The following is a 17,414-nucleotide window of genomic DNA, read 5'->3' as shown; positions in this document are numbered from 1 at the left end:
CAGGGAGGGGGCGGGTGAAGGGGCGTCTTCGGGGCCCTGAGGAGTCTTCAGGGTTTGGAGGAGGGGCGTGAGTGCGCGGCAAAACGGGCGGGAAGGAGCAAAAAAGGATTAGGGCGCGCGCCGTGGTGGTTCCCGTTCTCACAGTCGCGAGGCCCAGGAACCAGTGTTGCGCGAGGGGAAGGCGGGACGTCCAGGTCGGTGTTAGGCCCAGGCGAATGTCCCCGTTTCCACAGCCCGCATTCGCGTCTCCTTTCTTCCCCCGTGCTCCCCTCTCGCCCGGGCTGCGGGGCGAGTTGTGTGTAACGGGCCGCGGCGCCCCTCAGGCGTGGCCTGGGCCGGGGGCGCAGCCGGAGGGTCGCGGCCCGCTGTCCGCTGGCGGCTTGGGGTTCCGGGAATTGTTGGCCGTCCCGCTGGGCTGTGGCGGGCGAGCCTCGGAGTCCGGGAGAACTCAGTCCCTTTGCTTCCGGCGCTGAGCCTGTACTCCCGGGGTCTTTACAGGGCTCTCCGTTCTGACGAAACCTTTCGTTTTTCCTTTCTTTTTCTTTCTTTCTTTTTTGTTAATGGGACCTGCGATACGAGTATTTTGTAGTGTCGGTGCTGCCGCTACGTGTGAAAAATTTCTGGAAGTATTGCTTTCATGTCCTACAATGAATGCAAATCGCAAAATGCGTTGTAGACATCCGCTTTGCGTTCGTTCACCTCTTTAAAGCGCCCACCGTGTGTCAAGGTATTCGGCAGTGATTAAAACAGACTAAAACCCTCGCTCTCAGATATGTTACCGTTCTAGCGTGTTCAGTTTATACTTGCTTTGTGTGCGCTTACTTCTAAGGCCCCTGTGTCAGGCTTTGATGGTTTCTTCTGTTAAGGCACTTAAGGTCACTCTGAATCGGTGACAAACCTGGGAAATTGCCAGTAACTAGTACCCAGTATCCACAACCTGACTCAGCTCTCCAGCTCTCCAGCTCTCACCCACAACCCCAAACTTGTGTTCAAGCATAAAAATGTTATAATTTACATGGGATGTAAACCCACCGTTAGAATACACTTTTTTTTTTGTAATTATGAATTTGTGCTGATTCATTCCGCTGTAACTTGATTTTCCTCTTGAATACTTTGCAAATTAGATGTAACCAGCATTTTAAAAAATGTCTGATTTCCGCCATCTTTTATCTTTTACTTGCTTAATCAGGAAGAGAACTCTTTAGGAGGAACGGAGAACTTCATGAACCACCACCATTTACTGGCTGGGAGGATAGTTAACAAATACTGTTAGAGCATACTGTCTGGGATTGTGGAGTTTTTAAAAGGCTCTTTGAGTGGTAATATAATTTTTTAATGGCCCCACCATGAAGAATATCATAGCCTTGTTGGGAGGTAAAACTTAACTTGTGTTTGGTTTTACGATACATAGTTTGGATTTTTATTTAATGTTCAGCCAAGAAAATTGAGTGTATGAAGGGGCTGGCGATACTTGGATTGTAGAGATTTAATCTGCCAGTCAGGATTTGCAGCATTTAATTGAATCTGTCATTTAAAACCTGGGACACTTCACTAACACAGATAGGCACATATAGGGGTACTGTACTAATGATGTTTTCTTTCAAGTTAGTATTTCTGTTGCAACCATCATTTTCTGCCTTGATAAACAGTGATGATTGATGAGCAGGAATGCAAAGTAAGCAGCTTTATCTTAAGAACTTATTCCCAGTTTCACTGTCTTCTGACCGGACCCTAATTGCTGAAAGGTCTTATTTCTCTTTTCTAGATGCCATTGTCAGGTTTTTTTTTTGTTGTTGTTGTTGTTTTTTTTTTTTTTGCTTTTTTCTTTTTCTACTTGTTTTCTTCGTTACCTCTTTTAATTTGCTTTATAGGTTTACTGTTTAAATAACAAGAAAGTCTGTTTTTTCCACCATTTTCATTCAGGGACTTGCTCTCTTGAGGAAAGTCTGTCTTTTCACCATCCTTTCATTCTCTATTGTTTTCAGCCAAACTGTTACATCTGTGCTCATTCAAGAACTTACCAACTTGGTTGATACATTGTGGCTCCTGTGTTGAGTAAATAATTGTATGATTATTTGGATTCCTGATGAATTTAGAGCTAGTATTACTTAGCTTGTGGGATTTGCTTTAGATAAACTAATATAATTGAGATTGTACACCAGCGAGCTGGATGACTACTTAAAATTTTATAACTACTATTTTCTGAGTTTGTGCCAGACCTTGTGCTGGCAGTTTAATGCTTATTACAGTTCAGCTAGTAAATTGTGGTTAAGAAAAAGTTAAGGAACACGTCTAAGGTCACATAGCAGAAATGGGATTCAGACTCCTAAACCTATTCTCTCTCTGTCTTTTCCTTACATTAGGTTATGGAGGATCCACAAACAGCTCCACTAATTACTTCTTTCTGATTTCAGTCATTAAATACAAATTTTTTTCCCATAATTTTCAGAGTGCCTTCTCAAAATTCTGGGGTTACCTTAAAGTCATCCCCAAGGAGTTAAAACACAGACTGACCTGTATTTTTTAGATGAAGACAGTTGGAAACATGGACTGGTTATAACTTGAGTATTTGTTAGTGCTTTTAAGTCTTAGCTGTTGATTGAATGCTGCATACAATGTCCAAAAGGATGGTATCAATACTTCTGCCTCTTTTTCTATTTTTTAAAAAATTGAAATATGTGAGGCTGACTGAAAAGTAATATAAATCAAATTTGCCTAAGTCTTAGTGGCAAATGATAGAATTTTCTTACTCTATTCTCTTCTGCTTAGTTCCTGCAGTCAAGATCTAGAATGTAGATTAGTGTGGTCAGCCAAGTTTAGCAAGCACAAGATGTAAATCAATTTTTAAAAAACATTTTTTTCATGATTATAAAATTAATGGAGATTAAGATGTATGTAGTTTTACATCTGACCTTTTCTCCTAACAGAATAAAAATATGAACATATTTTCATGTCATTAAATAGTACTTAAAAATGTTTTTTCAGAAGACTATTTCATGGATCCAATGTAATATATTTAATTAAAAAAAATTTTTTTACTGTTGTTGAACATTTAGATTGTTCTGTTTTTTTCCCAAAGTGTAAAAGCACAGTGGTAAACACTCTGGCACATAAAATCTTTGTCCTCATTTCTGATTATTTTCTTAAGATTAAGTTTTGAAATCATACGGTGTGAACACTTCTTAATGTACAATTTCAACAACGTATACTTTTTCATATTTTTTTCTTGGACAGTGATGTTCTTGAGGATCAGGGGCTGTTCTTTATGTATGAGCAGATGAGAAGTTGTGCTGCTGTAGCTAACACCTCCCCTCTGAGTTGCTTCTACCTGTGGTGACTGTGGTTACTCAGTTTCTCAAGAAAGGGAGGAACAAAACTTTAGGAATTCTCTTGAAGGAGTAGATGCAAGTAATACAATTTACTAAATTATTAAAGGGCTCGGTTATTGAAACCCAGTGTAAACTTTGTAATCCCACATGATAATACTTTTTCCATTTAATTAAAAAATTTAATAAGCTTTTCTTTTTTACCTGTAGGAAAAAAAAATCCTATTATATATAGAAACATCTTCTTATTGAAATTGTTTTTAACATGCAGTTGTGGGGAGTAAACCATGTTTCAGATCAATATGCCCTCCACTTTACTTACTTTGCTGTTAAATGAAGAATTCTATGTAGCAAATGTGCATTTAGTTATAACATTATTATAAAATTGTAGTATATCATGTAGCTCTGGAAGTGGAAATTTAAATCCTAGAAGGTAGTATTTGGAGAAAATTATTAATTAGAACTGCCACGTGTTTATAGAACAATTTCACTGTGGTTCATTGAGCACTGTTTCTCAGAATTTGTCCCAACTATCATCTGAAAGGAGTTTTGTCACTTGCCGAATGCAACAACACAAACAAGGAAGTGCGTGTTTGAGATAACTACAAAATTAAAAAAATAAAATAAATGAATACATAAGCCTTAAAATATCAGTTTGTAATATTTAAAAATTTAAAAAAACTTTTATGTCATATTTTAGTAGAGTTATAGCAAAAGGAAAAGTACTTAATGATAACACTGTTTTGAAGCTGTTACAAAGATAGATGCAGTAGGTGTTTCTTTGATTTGACTTTGTAAAGGAAATAATTTAGAATATACTAGGTGAGCTTGTCGTTTAAATGAGATCTGAGAAAAGTCTGTTCATTGTAATAGTGTAGTGCTCTTATAGAATGGCCATTTATGAATGAGTTTTATAGTTTATATGCAAGTGGGTATATGTAAATGAGGGACTGGCTTTACTTTCTCTTTTAAATCGAACAGGGTCTAGAAAATGATATAGAAATGGAGGTTAGCAGAATTTCGTTCTGCGTCTGCTACCATGTATGATCTGTATGTCTTAATCTTCATGCCTGTTTCATTCTCACCCAAATAGATGACAATCCCTACCCTTTCTATCATAAATGACTATTTTGAGGTTTAGATAATATTACAGATGTAAAAGTATGTATTTTGAAAAAGTTTAAAATCTTACAAATAAGAGGTTTTAATTTTTATTAAACCTTTTTCTTCAGTTCTCTGTTTAAACAGCTGTACTGCTGGGATATAGAATTAACACCACTGAAATTCCTTTCTTTCATTTTCTATCCAGCCTTGACCTTTTCAGTTCACAATCAATCAGTCTTTCTTTTTTATTGGTTCCTTCATCCTCCTAGAAGTACTAACAGTATTAACTCCTACTGTTTAACAGGTTCAGGTAGAAAATAGCATTTGTGTTAAATGGCTGCATATAATAATTTAGGGATATATACTGTATACACCGAATAATTTATAGTACAAAACATTCTGCAAACAACTTAATTAATTGTGGCATTTATACTTGATAATTCATTTAAATAATTATAACTCTACTGAAAGTACACTGTCTTGATTTCAGTTTACTTAATGACTGTCATCTCATTACTACAACACTCTGCCAATTAGACTAGGCCCATTTGCCAGTGCTGTGGTGTTTAAATTTTAGTGGAGAAAGTAAGGTAACTTACTATTGAATGAGCACACCTAAGAGCCTTGGATCTAGCTTAATTTTTGAGGTTAAAAAAATGACAACAGATGCGATAAAGTAGCACTTGGGAATCTTAGGTTATAGAAGTACAGATCTCTGTCTTGAGGATAAGATGTCACTCAGCTGTGGCCTCATAATATCATGCTTGGGGATTTTAACATGCCTTATTTTAATTAATTTCATGCTTCGATGTTATTTTGTTTTAGGGTCATCTTTTAAGCATGCAGCTGAACTTGTTTTTTTTCAATTTGAGAGTATCTTTTAACAGGTGAGTTAATCTATGTTCATTATGATTGCTGATATATTTAGACTTATTTCTACCACCTTGTTTATTCTTTCTATTTATAGTGCTTGCCAGTTCCTTTTGTGCCTTCTTTTGGATTGTTTTCTTTATTCTGTGTTTTCCTCAGCAAGTTTGAAAATTAGTTATTAAATATCTATCCTTTTGGTGTTTGTCTTCAGTATTTTTATTGAGGATATAATTTACATTCAGTAAAATTCATGTTCTTTTTCGTATATAGTTCTATGAGTTTTGACAAACATTAGTCACATCATTGCTGCCACCTGTTTCTATAGTGTTGTCTTTTCCATAATGCCATCTTGGACTTATACAGTGTTTGTCTGGCTTCTTTTACTTAGCTCGCTGCATTTAACATTTGTCTTAGTCTATTTGGGCTATTGTGACAAAATAGCATAAACTGGGTGGTTGATAAACAACAGAGATTTATTTCTTTGGAGACTGGGAAGTCCAAGGTCAAGGTGATGGCAGATTTAGTGGGTGTCTGATGAGAACATGCTTCTTTGGTTCTTAGATGACAGTCTTTTTACAGTAACCTCCCATGGCAGAAGGGGTAAGTAGCTGTGTGGAGACGTCTCTACTGTTTATTTATTTTTTTGTTATTGGGTTGTAAGTTTTTTTTTTTAATTAATATCTTTTCAAAATTCTGACTTTATTTTTATTTATTGATTTATTGATTTATTTTGGCCATGCTGCACGGCATGTGGGATCTTAGTTCCCCAACCAGGGATCGAACCCGTGCTCCCTGTAGTGGAAGCACAGAGTCTTAACCACTGGACTGCCAGGGAAGTCCCATGAGGGCTTCATTCTCATAATGTAAACACTTCACGAAGGCCCCACCTCCTAATGCCATCACATTGGGCATTAAGATTTCAACATATGAATTTTCTGAGTGATACCATCTGTAGCAATATTCATCCATGTTATTGCATCTATTAGTTTATTCCTTTTTATTACTGAATAGTATTCCATTGTAATGATGTACAACAATTTGTTAATCCATTCACCACTTGAAGGACATGTGGGTTGTTTCTAGTTTTTTGGTGATTATGAAAAAAGCTGCTATAAATGTTCACATAGAGATTTTTAATGAGTATACGTTTTCATTTCTCTTGAGTAAATACCTAGTAATGCTGGGTTGTATGGTGAGTTTAACTTTGTAAGAAAATGCTAAACTGTTTTTCTTCCTAAGAAACTGCTAAACTGTTTTTTAAAGTGGCTGTGTCATTTTGCTTTCCCACCAGCAATGTATGAGAATTCCAGTAGTTGGTATTGTCAGTTATTTTTTATTTTAGCTATGCTAATAGATGTGTAATATCACACTGTGATTTCAATTTTGCATTTCCTTAATGTCTTACTCCTTATCTGCATATCTTTTGGTGAAATGTCTATTCAAATCTTTTGTTCCTTTTAAAATTAGTTTGTCTTCCTATTGAATTTTAGAATTCTTTATATAGTCTGGATATAAGTCTTTTGTCAATTATGTATTTCTCCCAGTCTGTGGCTTGTCTTTGTGTGTGTTTGGCTTGTCTTTATACTCTTAACAGTGTCTTTCACAGAGCAGAATTTTAAAATTTTGGTGAAGCTCAGTTTATTAATTTCTTTCTTTTATGGATTATGCTTCTGGTGTTGTATCTAAGAACACTGTTAAGAAACCAAGATCACAAAGATTTTTCTCCTAACTTTTCTTCCCCTTTAAAAAAAATTGAGGTATAATTGACATATAACCTTTTAGTTTCAGGTATACAACATAATAATTTGATATTTGTATACGTTGCAAAATGATCACCACAGTAAATCCAGTTAACATCCATCACCACTTAGTTAGAAAAAAATTTTTTTTCTTGTGATGAGAACTTTTAAGATCTACTCTCTTAGCAACTTTTAGATATGCAATATAGTATTTTAACTACAGTGACCATGTACATTACATTTCCATGACTTACTGATTTTATAACTGGAAGTTTGTACCTTGTGACCCCGTGCACCCATTTTGCCCACCCCCACCCCTTACCTCTTGCGGCTACCAATCTGTTCTCTCTTATCTATGAGCTTGGTTTTTTTTTCTCCTAACTTTTCTTATAGATGTTTTATAGTTTTAGTTTTCACATTTAGGTTTGTGGTCCATTTAACTTTTATATATGATTTGAGGTATTGGTTGAGGTTCATAGTTTTGCATATGGATGTTCAGTTGTTTTAGCATCATTTGTTCAAAAGACTATCCTGTTTCCTTTGAAATGCCTTTGCAAAATCAATTGACTGTATATGAATGGATCTATTTTCTAGGCTGTCTTCTCTTCCCATTGACTGATATGTTAATCCTTTTGCCAATACTTCACTGTCTTGATTACTGTAGTTTATACTAAGTCTTGAACTCAGTGTGAGTCTCCAACTTTTTTTTTTCTGAAATTACCTTGGTTATTCTAGTTTCTTTGCCTTCCCATGTAAATCTTAGAATCAGCTTGCCATTCTTTAAAAAAAAAAAAAAATGCTGGGATTTTGAATGGAATTGCATTGAATCTATATATCTGTTTGGGGAGAATTGAAACTTGATCATAGAGTCTTCAACACAGCATATCTCTTCATTTGTCTAGGTTGTCTTTGATTTCTTTCAACAGTAGTTTGTAGTTTTCAGCATATACATCCTGCACATATTTTGTTAGATTTAAGTTTTGAGGGCTACTGTAAATTGTACTCTTTGTTCATTGCTTGTACAGTCAAGTCTCATTATTCCTGGTAGTTATGTTCTATATAAAGTCCCTGTGAACACTGAATTAGGGAATTCTGAACTGTTGTTCCTAGAGGAAAGACAAGGTTAGGTTCCTCTGAGCCTCTGGTCATGACATTTTCACCAACTGATTAGTACATAACCTTGTTTTATTTGTGTTTCTGTTTAAAGACACTTTATTCACTATATGTTGTTGATTCATTAACTGAACTTACGACCAGTGGCACTATAACTAATGCCTGAATGAAGCTTAATCTAACACACAGATTTTACATATGACACATCTCACACAGTTTTCTTATGCTTTGGAACACTAGACAGCACTTCAGAAGTATGCTACGGGGCTGTTTTAAATAGTGAAATCATCAACAAAAAGCACAAAAGTGTGAAAATGTGGCACTAAATAGAGTACAAAAAAGACACTTGCATCTTGCTAACTCATTTATCAGGTGATATAGCTTCTTTGTACATTCTTTGGCATTTTTTCATAAACATTCATGTCATCTGCAAATAGAGGTAATTTTATTTTTTCCCTTTTTTCCTCCTCTACTTCCCTCTTGATTTTTCTCTCTTTCTAAAAAATTATGGTAAAAAACATATAACATAAATTTACCCTCTTAACAGTTTTGAAGTGTACATTATGTATCTTCCTGATGTGGGATAGGGATGCCACAGTCTTAAATGTCTTAAAGAATCGTCTAATCAATCTTGTTTTTAGAGTACCCTTTACTTCCAGGCATACTTAGTATTGCCTTTTGTGGGTTCTGGGTTTTTATATCAGCCATTCTTAATGCCACCTTAGAATTCAACTTTCTAGTGTCTGCTAAATCATGTACTAATCTGTTTGCTTTCCAGTTTCCAAAATTTGTTGCCATTGTTTCTTCTCCCATTTTCTTTGTTCTTAGAATTTTATGACTTTTAAAAAATCTATTATCTGAGTTTTGTGGGGATTATAAGAATGTTTTTTCAATCTTTCATTTTTACCCTTAAACACATAATTTTTATATTTTTCTTATAAAATAGTAAACATAATCAGAATCTCTATTATCCTCTTTGACAAAACATAATACCTTAACTTCCCTCTGAATTCTTTTTGTATTTTCTACATTTTTGTTACCTCAAATTTTAGATCCAGCTTGTTGAATCTTAAGATTTAAAAAAAAAAAGATTTTTTTTCTTTGTCCTTGATGTTTTACAGTTTACCATGCTATGTTTACAGGTGGATTTTTACACTTGTTGCTTAGCAGTATTGAGCTTTTACACCCTACAGAATCATCTTTCTTGAATTTTAGAAAAATTTCAACCATTATTCTTTATTTTTTTATTATGAAAAAATTTCACTTTTATTTATATATTTTTTTCTAGTTTTATTGAGAAATAATTGGCATACATCACCATATAAGTTTAAGGTGTATAGCATTTACATATACTGTGAAAGATTACCACAACAGATTAAGCTAACATCCATCATCTCATACAGATAAAAAGGTAATTGGGCTTCCCCAGTGGTGCAGTGGTTAAGAATCCACCTGCCAATGCAGGGGACGCGGGTTCGAGCCCTGGTCCGGGAAGATCCCACATGCCACGGAGCAACTGAACCCGTGTGCCACAACTACTGAGCCTGTGCTCTAGAGCTCGTGAGCCACAACTTCTGAGCCCACGTGCCACAACTACTGAAGCCCACGCACCCAGAGCCTGTGCTCCGAAACAAGAGAAGCCACTGCGATGAGAAGCCCGTGCACTGCAAGGAAGAGCAGCCACCGCTCACTGCAACTAGAGAAGGCCTGCGGGCAGGAACAAAGACCCAACACAGCCAAAAAAAAAAGAAAAAGAAAAAGAAAAAATAAATTCTCCTTGTGATGAGAACTCTTAGGATCTAATCTCTTAACAACTTTCGTATATATCGAACAGCAGTGTTAACTACAGTCATCATGTTGTGCATTACATCCCCATTACTTGTTTATCTTATAATTGGAAATTTGTTCCTTTTGACCACCTTTAACCATTATCTTAAAAAAAACAAAACTGTTTCCTTCACCTCTTCTATTTTCTTCTGAAACTGATTACTTCAGTGTAGAAGCCTGTTTTCCCTACTTAGCCTTTTTTTCCCTTCTTTACTTAATTTCTTAAATTTTCATACTCTGTTCTATGTAATTTCCAAAGTGTAAGTTTTTTCTTCATTTGTTTTTAGCCTTTTGTTTATCCCATCTACTGAGTTTTAAATTTCTGAGGCTGTTTCCCATTTCCAAGATGTCCAATTGATACTTTTCATAAATGCCTGTTACTGTTTAATTATCTTCTATTCTTCTTTAAGGATTAGTCCTACTTTTAAAGTGTATTTAGTATGCTCAAAGACATTTTAAAAATATTTAAGATTATTTTAAAAATATTTAAGATTCTTCATTTAAAAACAGATTTCTCTAGGTATAAATTCTCCTGTTAGTTGTGTCTGCTGATGTGGCTTATGGTGGTGATTTTCCTTAAATATGTTATAATTTTGGTTTGAGAGCTCATGTTGGATAGAGGTTTTTCCCATGTGTGTTTTTCCCTTTTGTGTTTTTTTGGAGTTGCTTCAACCTGACCCTCTGGCTGGCATAGCTCTAGATCAGCTGTGTCATTAGAGACTTGGGTTTTTATGTGAATAGCCTAGTTCTGGACCATGCTATATGTACTATACAAGTTATGTAGGCCTCATTTCCATTCTTAGGTTATCTCTGTTTCCTCCATAGGCCATAGGTAGGTATTGAGTGGAAGATTTTTTTGGCCCAGTTCTAGCAAGTAGTCTGTTCTGGTCTTCTGACCTATAATTGGCACACTGGACCCTTAAACTTAAAGCCTTGGAGCTTTAGCCTGAAGTCTCCTTTTCCTGGTGGCTTTAAATCAGCACTAAAACTTTAGGTTTCTCCTCTGTTCCTAGCCCACAAGACTTTTTTAAAAATTACTTATTTTTTATTTTTGGCTGCGTTGGTTCTTTGTTGTTGTGTGCGGGCTTTTCTCTAGTTGCGGCGAGCGGGGGCTGCTCTTTGCTGAGGTACACGGGCTTGTCATTGCGGTGGCTTCTCTTGTTGTGGAGAATGGGCTCTAGGCACGTGGGCTTCAGTAGTTGTGGCACACGGGCTCAGTAGTTGTGGCTCGCAGGCTCTAGAGCACAGGCTCAGCAGTCATGGCCCACGGGCTTAGTTGCTCCATGGCATGTGGGATCTTCCTGGACCAGGGCTCAAACCTGTGTCCCCTGCATTGGCAGGCAGAGTCTTAACCACTGTGCCACCAGGGAAGCCCTGGCCCACAAGATTTTGCTCTTTGTTATTGAGTGTAGCTATGTATTTAAAGTTTTATCTAGTTTCTTGTATATCCTTCTAGAGGTCCTTTATGTATAAAGTAAATAAGAATGTGCTTATTTTCCTTTCTTTTGTACACAAAAGTTAGCACACTGTGTTTTGCTTTTTTTAGCCAGAAGGTAGAAAATATTTCCATTTGATAAATCAGAGGACTCATGTAGAGATTGTTGGTTTCTTTGTTAAAGAGACATGCCGATTTGACTCTGCATGGTTTATTTTTATCACTCTGGGCAGGGACCTATCCTACCTTTGAATTTTTACATTGTTTTTCACATGTAATTTAAAAATTATATATCTGTACGCTCAATTATTTTCTTCAGTGTAAAGATTTATCAGTTTGGTAGTTATGACCTTAATTCCTCCTTTAAAATGTTATTCTTGTATTCCTCACAATAACTAACTCTTCCTTTAAATTTTAACCATTTGTTAAATTAATAATGTGACCACTTGTTTAGGGTCACAGAGTTTGTAAGTGAAAGATAATTTGGCATCACACTTGCACTCTGAACCGCTAGATTATATACTGGCTCTCATTTGTTTTTTTATTTCTTTTTTTTTTTACACGATAAGGGGGTTTTACTTTTATTTATTTTATTTTTTATTTTTTTGTGGTATGTGGGCCTCTCACTGCTGTGGCCTCACCCGTTGTGGAGCACAGGCTCTGGACGCGCAGGCCCAGCGGCCATGGCCCACGGGCCCAGCTGCTCCGCGGCATGTGGGATCTTCCTAGACCGGGGCATGAACCTGTGTTTCCCTGCATCGGCAGACGGACTCTCAACCACTGCGCCACCAGGGGAGCCCCGGGTTTTACTTTTAAATGATTATCAGTACACCAAATAACAACATGTAACAAATTCTTGTCCTCTAGTAATTTTTATTAAAAGATATTAAAAGCAGCCCAAACAATTATACTAGTATTCATTGTTCTAACCTTTAGCCAGAAAAGACTGTTTTAAGGCTGGATGCTGCTTAGTACAGGTTACAAATAACTATTTACTATTTTTTGATAGATAAATCCCCTGACCTTCACAAAGCTTTAGGGGGAAAAAAATTAATCCCTTTCTTCTTAAAAAATTAAAAACAAACAAACAAAACTACATCTACAAAAGAAGAAGTCAGTATTGATATATATGTTGCTTTAGCTAAAAGGTATGGGAAACCAGACAATATATGCCTATTAAATTTTCTAAGAAATGCAAGGTTAAAAAAATGAAATCTTTGGATAAGCTTTAAGTTTTTACAAGGGAGCTAGATTTGCTATTTTCCAAAAAGTGAGAGGACCTACTATATAATATACAGAGATAATTTAATGCCTTTTCACAAGAATGTAACTTGAGCTTTGTTAGAATTTCATTTTCCATGAAGGCATCTAAAATGCCAGTCCGTGGAACAGAGCTTCTTCCCCTATGCATTTATGCAGTAGTTTTCATGGATCTCTGGCTAGATGTAGCAGACAAAGGCCAAGAGGTTATCTAACACTTTCATCCCTGTTTTGCCAGAGGTAGATCTGGAGAATGGTCATCACCTGGGTCTCTTTTTCCACCCCAGTGCTGCCCCTGCCATGGAATCCCAGAGCTCCAGCTTCTCTGGCTTTGAACCTTTCTCCCTCTGCAGTTGGTACTGTTCAATTTCAGTTTCAGCTGCTTTGGTCTGCTTCAGCCTCAGGTTGCTTGCGGGCCTCGGACGCCTTTTGGGTGGCCTGCTTCTGGCCTGCAACCATTGCTGGGGCCTAAGTGAGCAGCCTAAATGATTGGATTGCTACCTTGGGTCAGCTGATTTGTGCCTATGCTGGTGCTCTGCCCGCCATCTTCTCCTATCCTTTAATTTTCACAGTAGCCCTATGAAGTAAGTATAAAGGGAAGGAAACAAGCTAAGGTAGAGTGTCTGAGTTTCTCGTGGTAACTTGCTTTTGTTTATTTCATTCCAAACCTCATGTTTTTATTCTGTACTACCTCTACTCTACCCTGATTGATAATAGGAACCTTCAAACCATACCATCAAACTTTGCACTTATGAAAATAGGCCAGTGATTCTTTCTGCAGCTTCCTCTTATAACGCTTACTGCTTCTTGTCTTAGCTCTCAGGGCCATTTCTGAGCAATAGAGGTTACAAGTACTCCACTGAACAACCAGTTCCAAATCCCGTCCTCAAATCCTGTGCTTCTGTTCCAAATGGTAAGTTTTCTTACGGGCATGTTAAAACTTTTATAAATTTGAACTCTTAGATATCTTCATCTGTAGAAGGAAAAAATATACTTTTGTGAAAAAAGGTTAGTCTTTAGTGTTTGGCTACTTTTTTATCATACTGAGAAAATCAAAAGTATATTTACCTGATAGGACTGTTGAGAATTATTTAGCCAAACAAATAAGATGCTTTACATCAGCTCAGAATCTATTGTTACTTGTTATAATTTTATGGAATACAATGGTATAAGTTTTAATAGAGTATGAATTATAGATATAGAAAGGACCTTAGTAAATATTGTTTCCTAGCTAAATTTTAAATGATTAGAATCTGATTATTATATTAACATAACTACTAATTACTACAGGTATTTCGTAGGTCTGACATTATGCTTTACAAATGTTACCCATGTAATCCTCACAACAACTGTGTTAGGTAGGAGGTGGTACTGACATTTTACAGATGAAAAAATTAGGTTAGAGAAGTTAAGAAATTTATACTAGATCACAGAACTTATAGATTGAAGAGCTAGCCTTCAAACCTAGGTATATCTTGTCTCAAACCTTTTGCTTTTCTTATTTTACCATCTGATTACTTGTGGCATTTGAAGTTTTGCCATGTAGAAAGTCAAAGAATTATAAAGGTGCTGAAGAGAGAAAAATCTAAAAGTTTGATTGCTCCTGTTTGTGCATTGTAGAGAATTATAGAAACTATATTTAGATGTACTGAATTACCATAATTTTTTTTGTTTGTTTTCAGGTAATAGATGCCTAATATTTCTTTTATATAAAAGAAATGAGTATAGCTAGTATTACATTAAGAGTTGAAACCTGGCTTTTAGCTACATGGCATGTTAAAGTGCCTTTAATGTGGCTGGAAGCTTGTATTAACTGGATCCAAGAAGAAAATGATAATGTTAATTTGAGTCAGGCACAAATGAATAAACAAGTGTTTGAGCAATGGCTCCTTACTGATTTGAGAGATTTGGAGCATCGTCTTTTACCTGATGGCATTTTAGAAGTTCCAAAAGGAGAACTGAATGGATATTTTGCTCTGCAGATTAATTCATTGGTTGATGTAAGTCAACCTGCGTATGCCCAGATACAAAAGCTGAGAGGAAAGAATACAACCAATGACCTAATTACAGCTGAAACACAAGTAACCCCAAAACCTTGGGAAGCAAAGCCTTCACGAATGTTGATGCTACAGCTTACTGATGGAATTGTACAAATACAGGGGATGGAATATCAGTCTATTCCAGCTCTTCATAGTGATCTTCCTCCAGGTACAAAAATTTTGATTTATGGAAACATTTCTTTCCGTCTTGGTGTTCTCTTATTGAAACCAGAAAATGTGAAGGTGTTGGGAGGAGAAGTAGATGCTCTTTTAGAGGAATATGCCCAAGAAAAAGTTCTTGCAAGATTAATTGGGGAACCTGATCCTATAGTTCCAGTCATACCAAATAATTCTAACCAAAGCATCCCCAGAATTACAGATGTTCTACATCCTGCGTTAGGACCTTCTGATGAAGAACTCTTGGCAAGTCTTGATGAAAACGATGAGCTTGCAGCAAATAATAACACCTCTTTGGAAAGAAGTTGTTTCAGCACAGGTAGTTCTTCAAATACTGTTCCCATCAGACAGTCAGATTTTGAACCAGGACTTGTTATTTCTCCAAGATCAAAGGAGAAACCACAAAACCAGTCTATGCTTTTTACTGATGAGGAATTAGATGACTTTTCATTGGAGGAGGCCTTGCTTTTAGAAGAAGCTGTCCAGAAAGAACAAACAGAGACCAAAGAATTACAGCCACTGACTTTGAACAGAACTGCAGATGAAAGTATAGAGAGATTTTCACATAGATCTAATACTCTGAATAATTTTTCTTTGATTTGCAAAAATGGAAATAATAATTGGAATGAAAAAAATTTATCTGAGCAAATAACTAATGAAGACAAATCTTTTAGTTGTCCATCTGCTAGAGACCAAAACAGTAGTATTGTTTCAGTTAATCATAATGTACCCCTACCCCATAATTTTACAAATAAAGATAACAACTCAGAGACATATAATAAAATAAAACAAACCAGCAGTTCAGATGGACATTCCTTAAATAATAAAATATTAAACGGAGAGCTGGTCAATTATGTACCAAAAAGTTGTTCACACATTTCTAATAAAAATGAGCACCACTTACAGACTTGTTCTTCAAGATTATCAGAGAATAGCACTAATCTTTCTATCACCATGGATTTATATTCTCCACCTTTTATCTATTTGTCTGTTCTAATGGCCAGCAAACCAAAGGAAGTTACAACAGTGAAAGTCAAAGCATTTATTGTAACCTTAACTGGAAATCTCTCAAGTTCTGGTGGCATTTGGAGTATAACAGCAAAAATTTCTGATGGTACTGCATATCTAGATGTAGACTTTGTAGATGAAATACTTACTAGTCTGATAGGGTTTTCAGTACTAGAAATGAAACAGTTAAAAAAGGATCCTTGTAAATACCAAAAGTTCCTGGAAGGTTTGCAGAAATGTCAGAGAGATCTAATAGATTTGTGCTGTCTAATGACTATTTCATTGAATCCCTCCTTGTCTAAGGGAACGGTACTGGCATTACAAGATGTTAATGTGGAACACCTTGAGAACCTAAAGAGGCGAGTAAAGAAATAATTTACTAGCAAACAATTTAAAAAAACAAGGAAATATTTAGAATTAAATTTGTCCTTTTACTTTTCACAACTTTCTTTTTGTAAAAGGGGAAAAGGAAGTTTCATAACTGATTTCAGTCTAATTTTAAAATGTTTAATTATGTTTGTGTATATAAGTTTTTTAAATAAATTTTTTATAGTAACTGCTGAAGCAATTTGATGACCCACTGTTGTTGAGAAATTTTGTTTTCCACTTGTTATTTCACATAAGGTGACTGCTAAAGTACTGTATTGGTGTTTACTGATGAATCATACTGTTGAAAGTTAACAATTACAAATAGGTAGTTGAGTACTTCTAATATGTAGAGTACCTCAAAAGATTTGTTTATATTATTAGGAAAAAATGTAAATCCAGTGGATTAGAATGTCAGACTCAGATACAAATTGTTTTCCTGGGTTTTGTTTTGCTGATTGGAAATATTTGGTATATTTAAAACAAATATTATCTTAACTAGATACCATTTCAGAGATTATATTGAATAGTTAAAAACCTTATTTTCAACGATAATCTATTATTATTAAGAAGATCCAGTAAGTATTTCATTATTTTTTCTGGATTAAAATAAGGTATTTACACATGTCTTTAGTTATTTCCTTTCTTTTTTTTTTTTTAAATTTATTTTATTTTATTTATTTTTGGCTGCGTTGGGTCTTTGTTGCTGCACGCGGGCTTTCTCTAGTTGCGGTGAGCGGGGGCTACTCTTCGTCGTGGTGCACAGCTTCTCATTGCGGTGGCTTCTCGTTGCGGAGCATGGGCTCTAGGTGCGCGGGCTTCAGTAGTTGTGGCACATGGGCTCAGTAGTTGTGGCTCGTGGGCTCCAGAGCACAGGCTCAGTAGTTGTGGCACATGGGCTTAGTTGCTCCGCGGCATGTGGGATCTTTCTGGCCCAGGGCTCGAACCCGTGTGCCCTGCATTGGCAGGCGGATTCTTAACCACTGCACCACCAGGGAAGTCCCAGTTATCTCCTTTCTGAATTAGGTGTACATGTAAGTTCTTCCTTTAGTTTTGTTGGAAGTGCTGATTTCTTTTTTAGGGAGATTGTTCCCCCCGGCCTCCCACCCCCACAAAAAAAACCCGGAAGGGAGACTGTTTCCCACTTTCC

The 17,414-nt window shown here is 36.2% G+C and overlaps 1 protein-coding gene across 4 annotated transcripts; it reads left to right on the top strand.

Annotated features, from left to right (window-relative positions):
* The first annotated feature begins 27 nt into the window (after window positions 1-27).
* Window positions 28-16,475, top strand: RMI1 (RecQ mediated genome instability 1). Of its 4 annotated transcripts, none has more exons than XM_079927019.1 (4): window positions 28-194; window positions 5,256-5,317; window positions 13,491-13,587; window positions 14,657-16,475. In XM_079927019.1, the coding sequence occupies exons 3-4, from the start codon at window positions 13,585-13,587 to the stop codon at window positions 16,271-16,273; spliced, it is 1,620 nt and encodes a 539-aa protein (XP_079783145.1). In that variant the 5' UTR covers window positions 28-194; window positions 5,256-5,317; window positions 13,491-13,584; the 3' UTR covers window positions 16,274-16,475. The 4 variants fall into 4 exon arrangements, with proteins under 4 accessions (XP_079783145.1, XP_079783142.1, XP_079783143.1 ...); XM_079927016.1 differs by having other exon boundaries at window positions 14,357-16,475; XM_079927017.1 differs by having other exon boundaries at window positions 28-727; window positions 14,357-16,475.
* Window positions 16,476-17,414: the final 939 nt, after the last annotated feature.

This window comes from Stenella coeruleoalba (assembly GCF_951394435.1).
Source record: "Stenella coeruleoalba genome assembly, chromosome: 7".
NCBI classification, from domain to species: Eukaryota; Metazoa; Chordata; class Mammalia; order Artiodactyla; family Delphinidae; genus Stenella; species Stenella coeruleoalba.
This window is presented reverse-complemented; position numbering and strand designations above follow the sequence as displayed.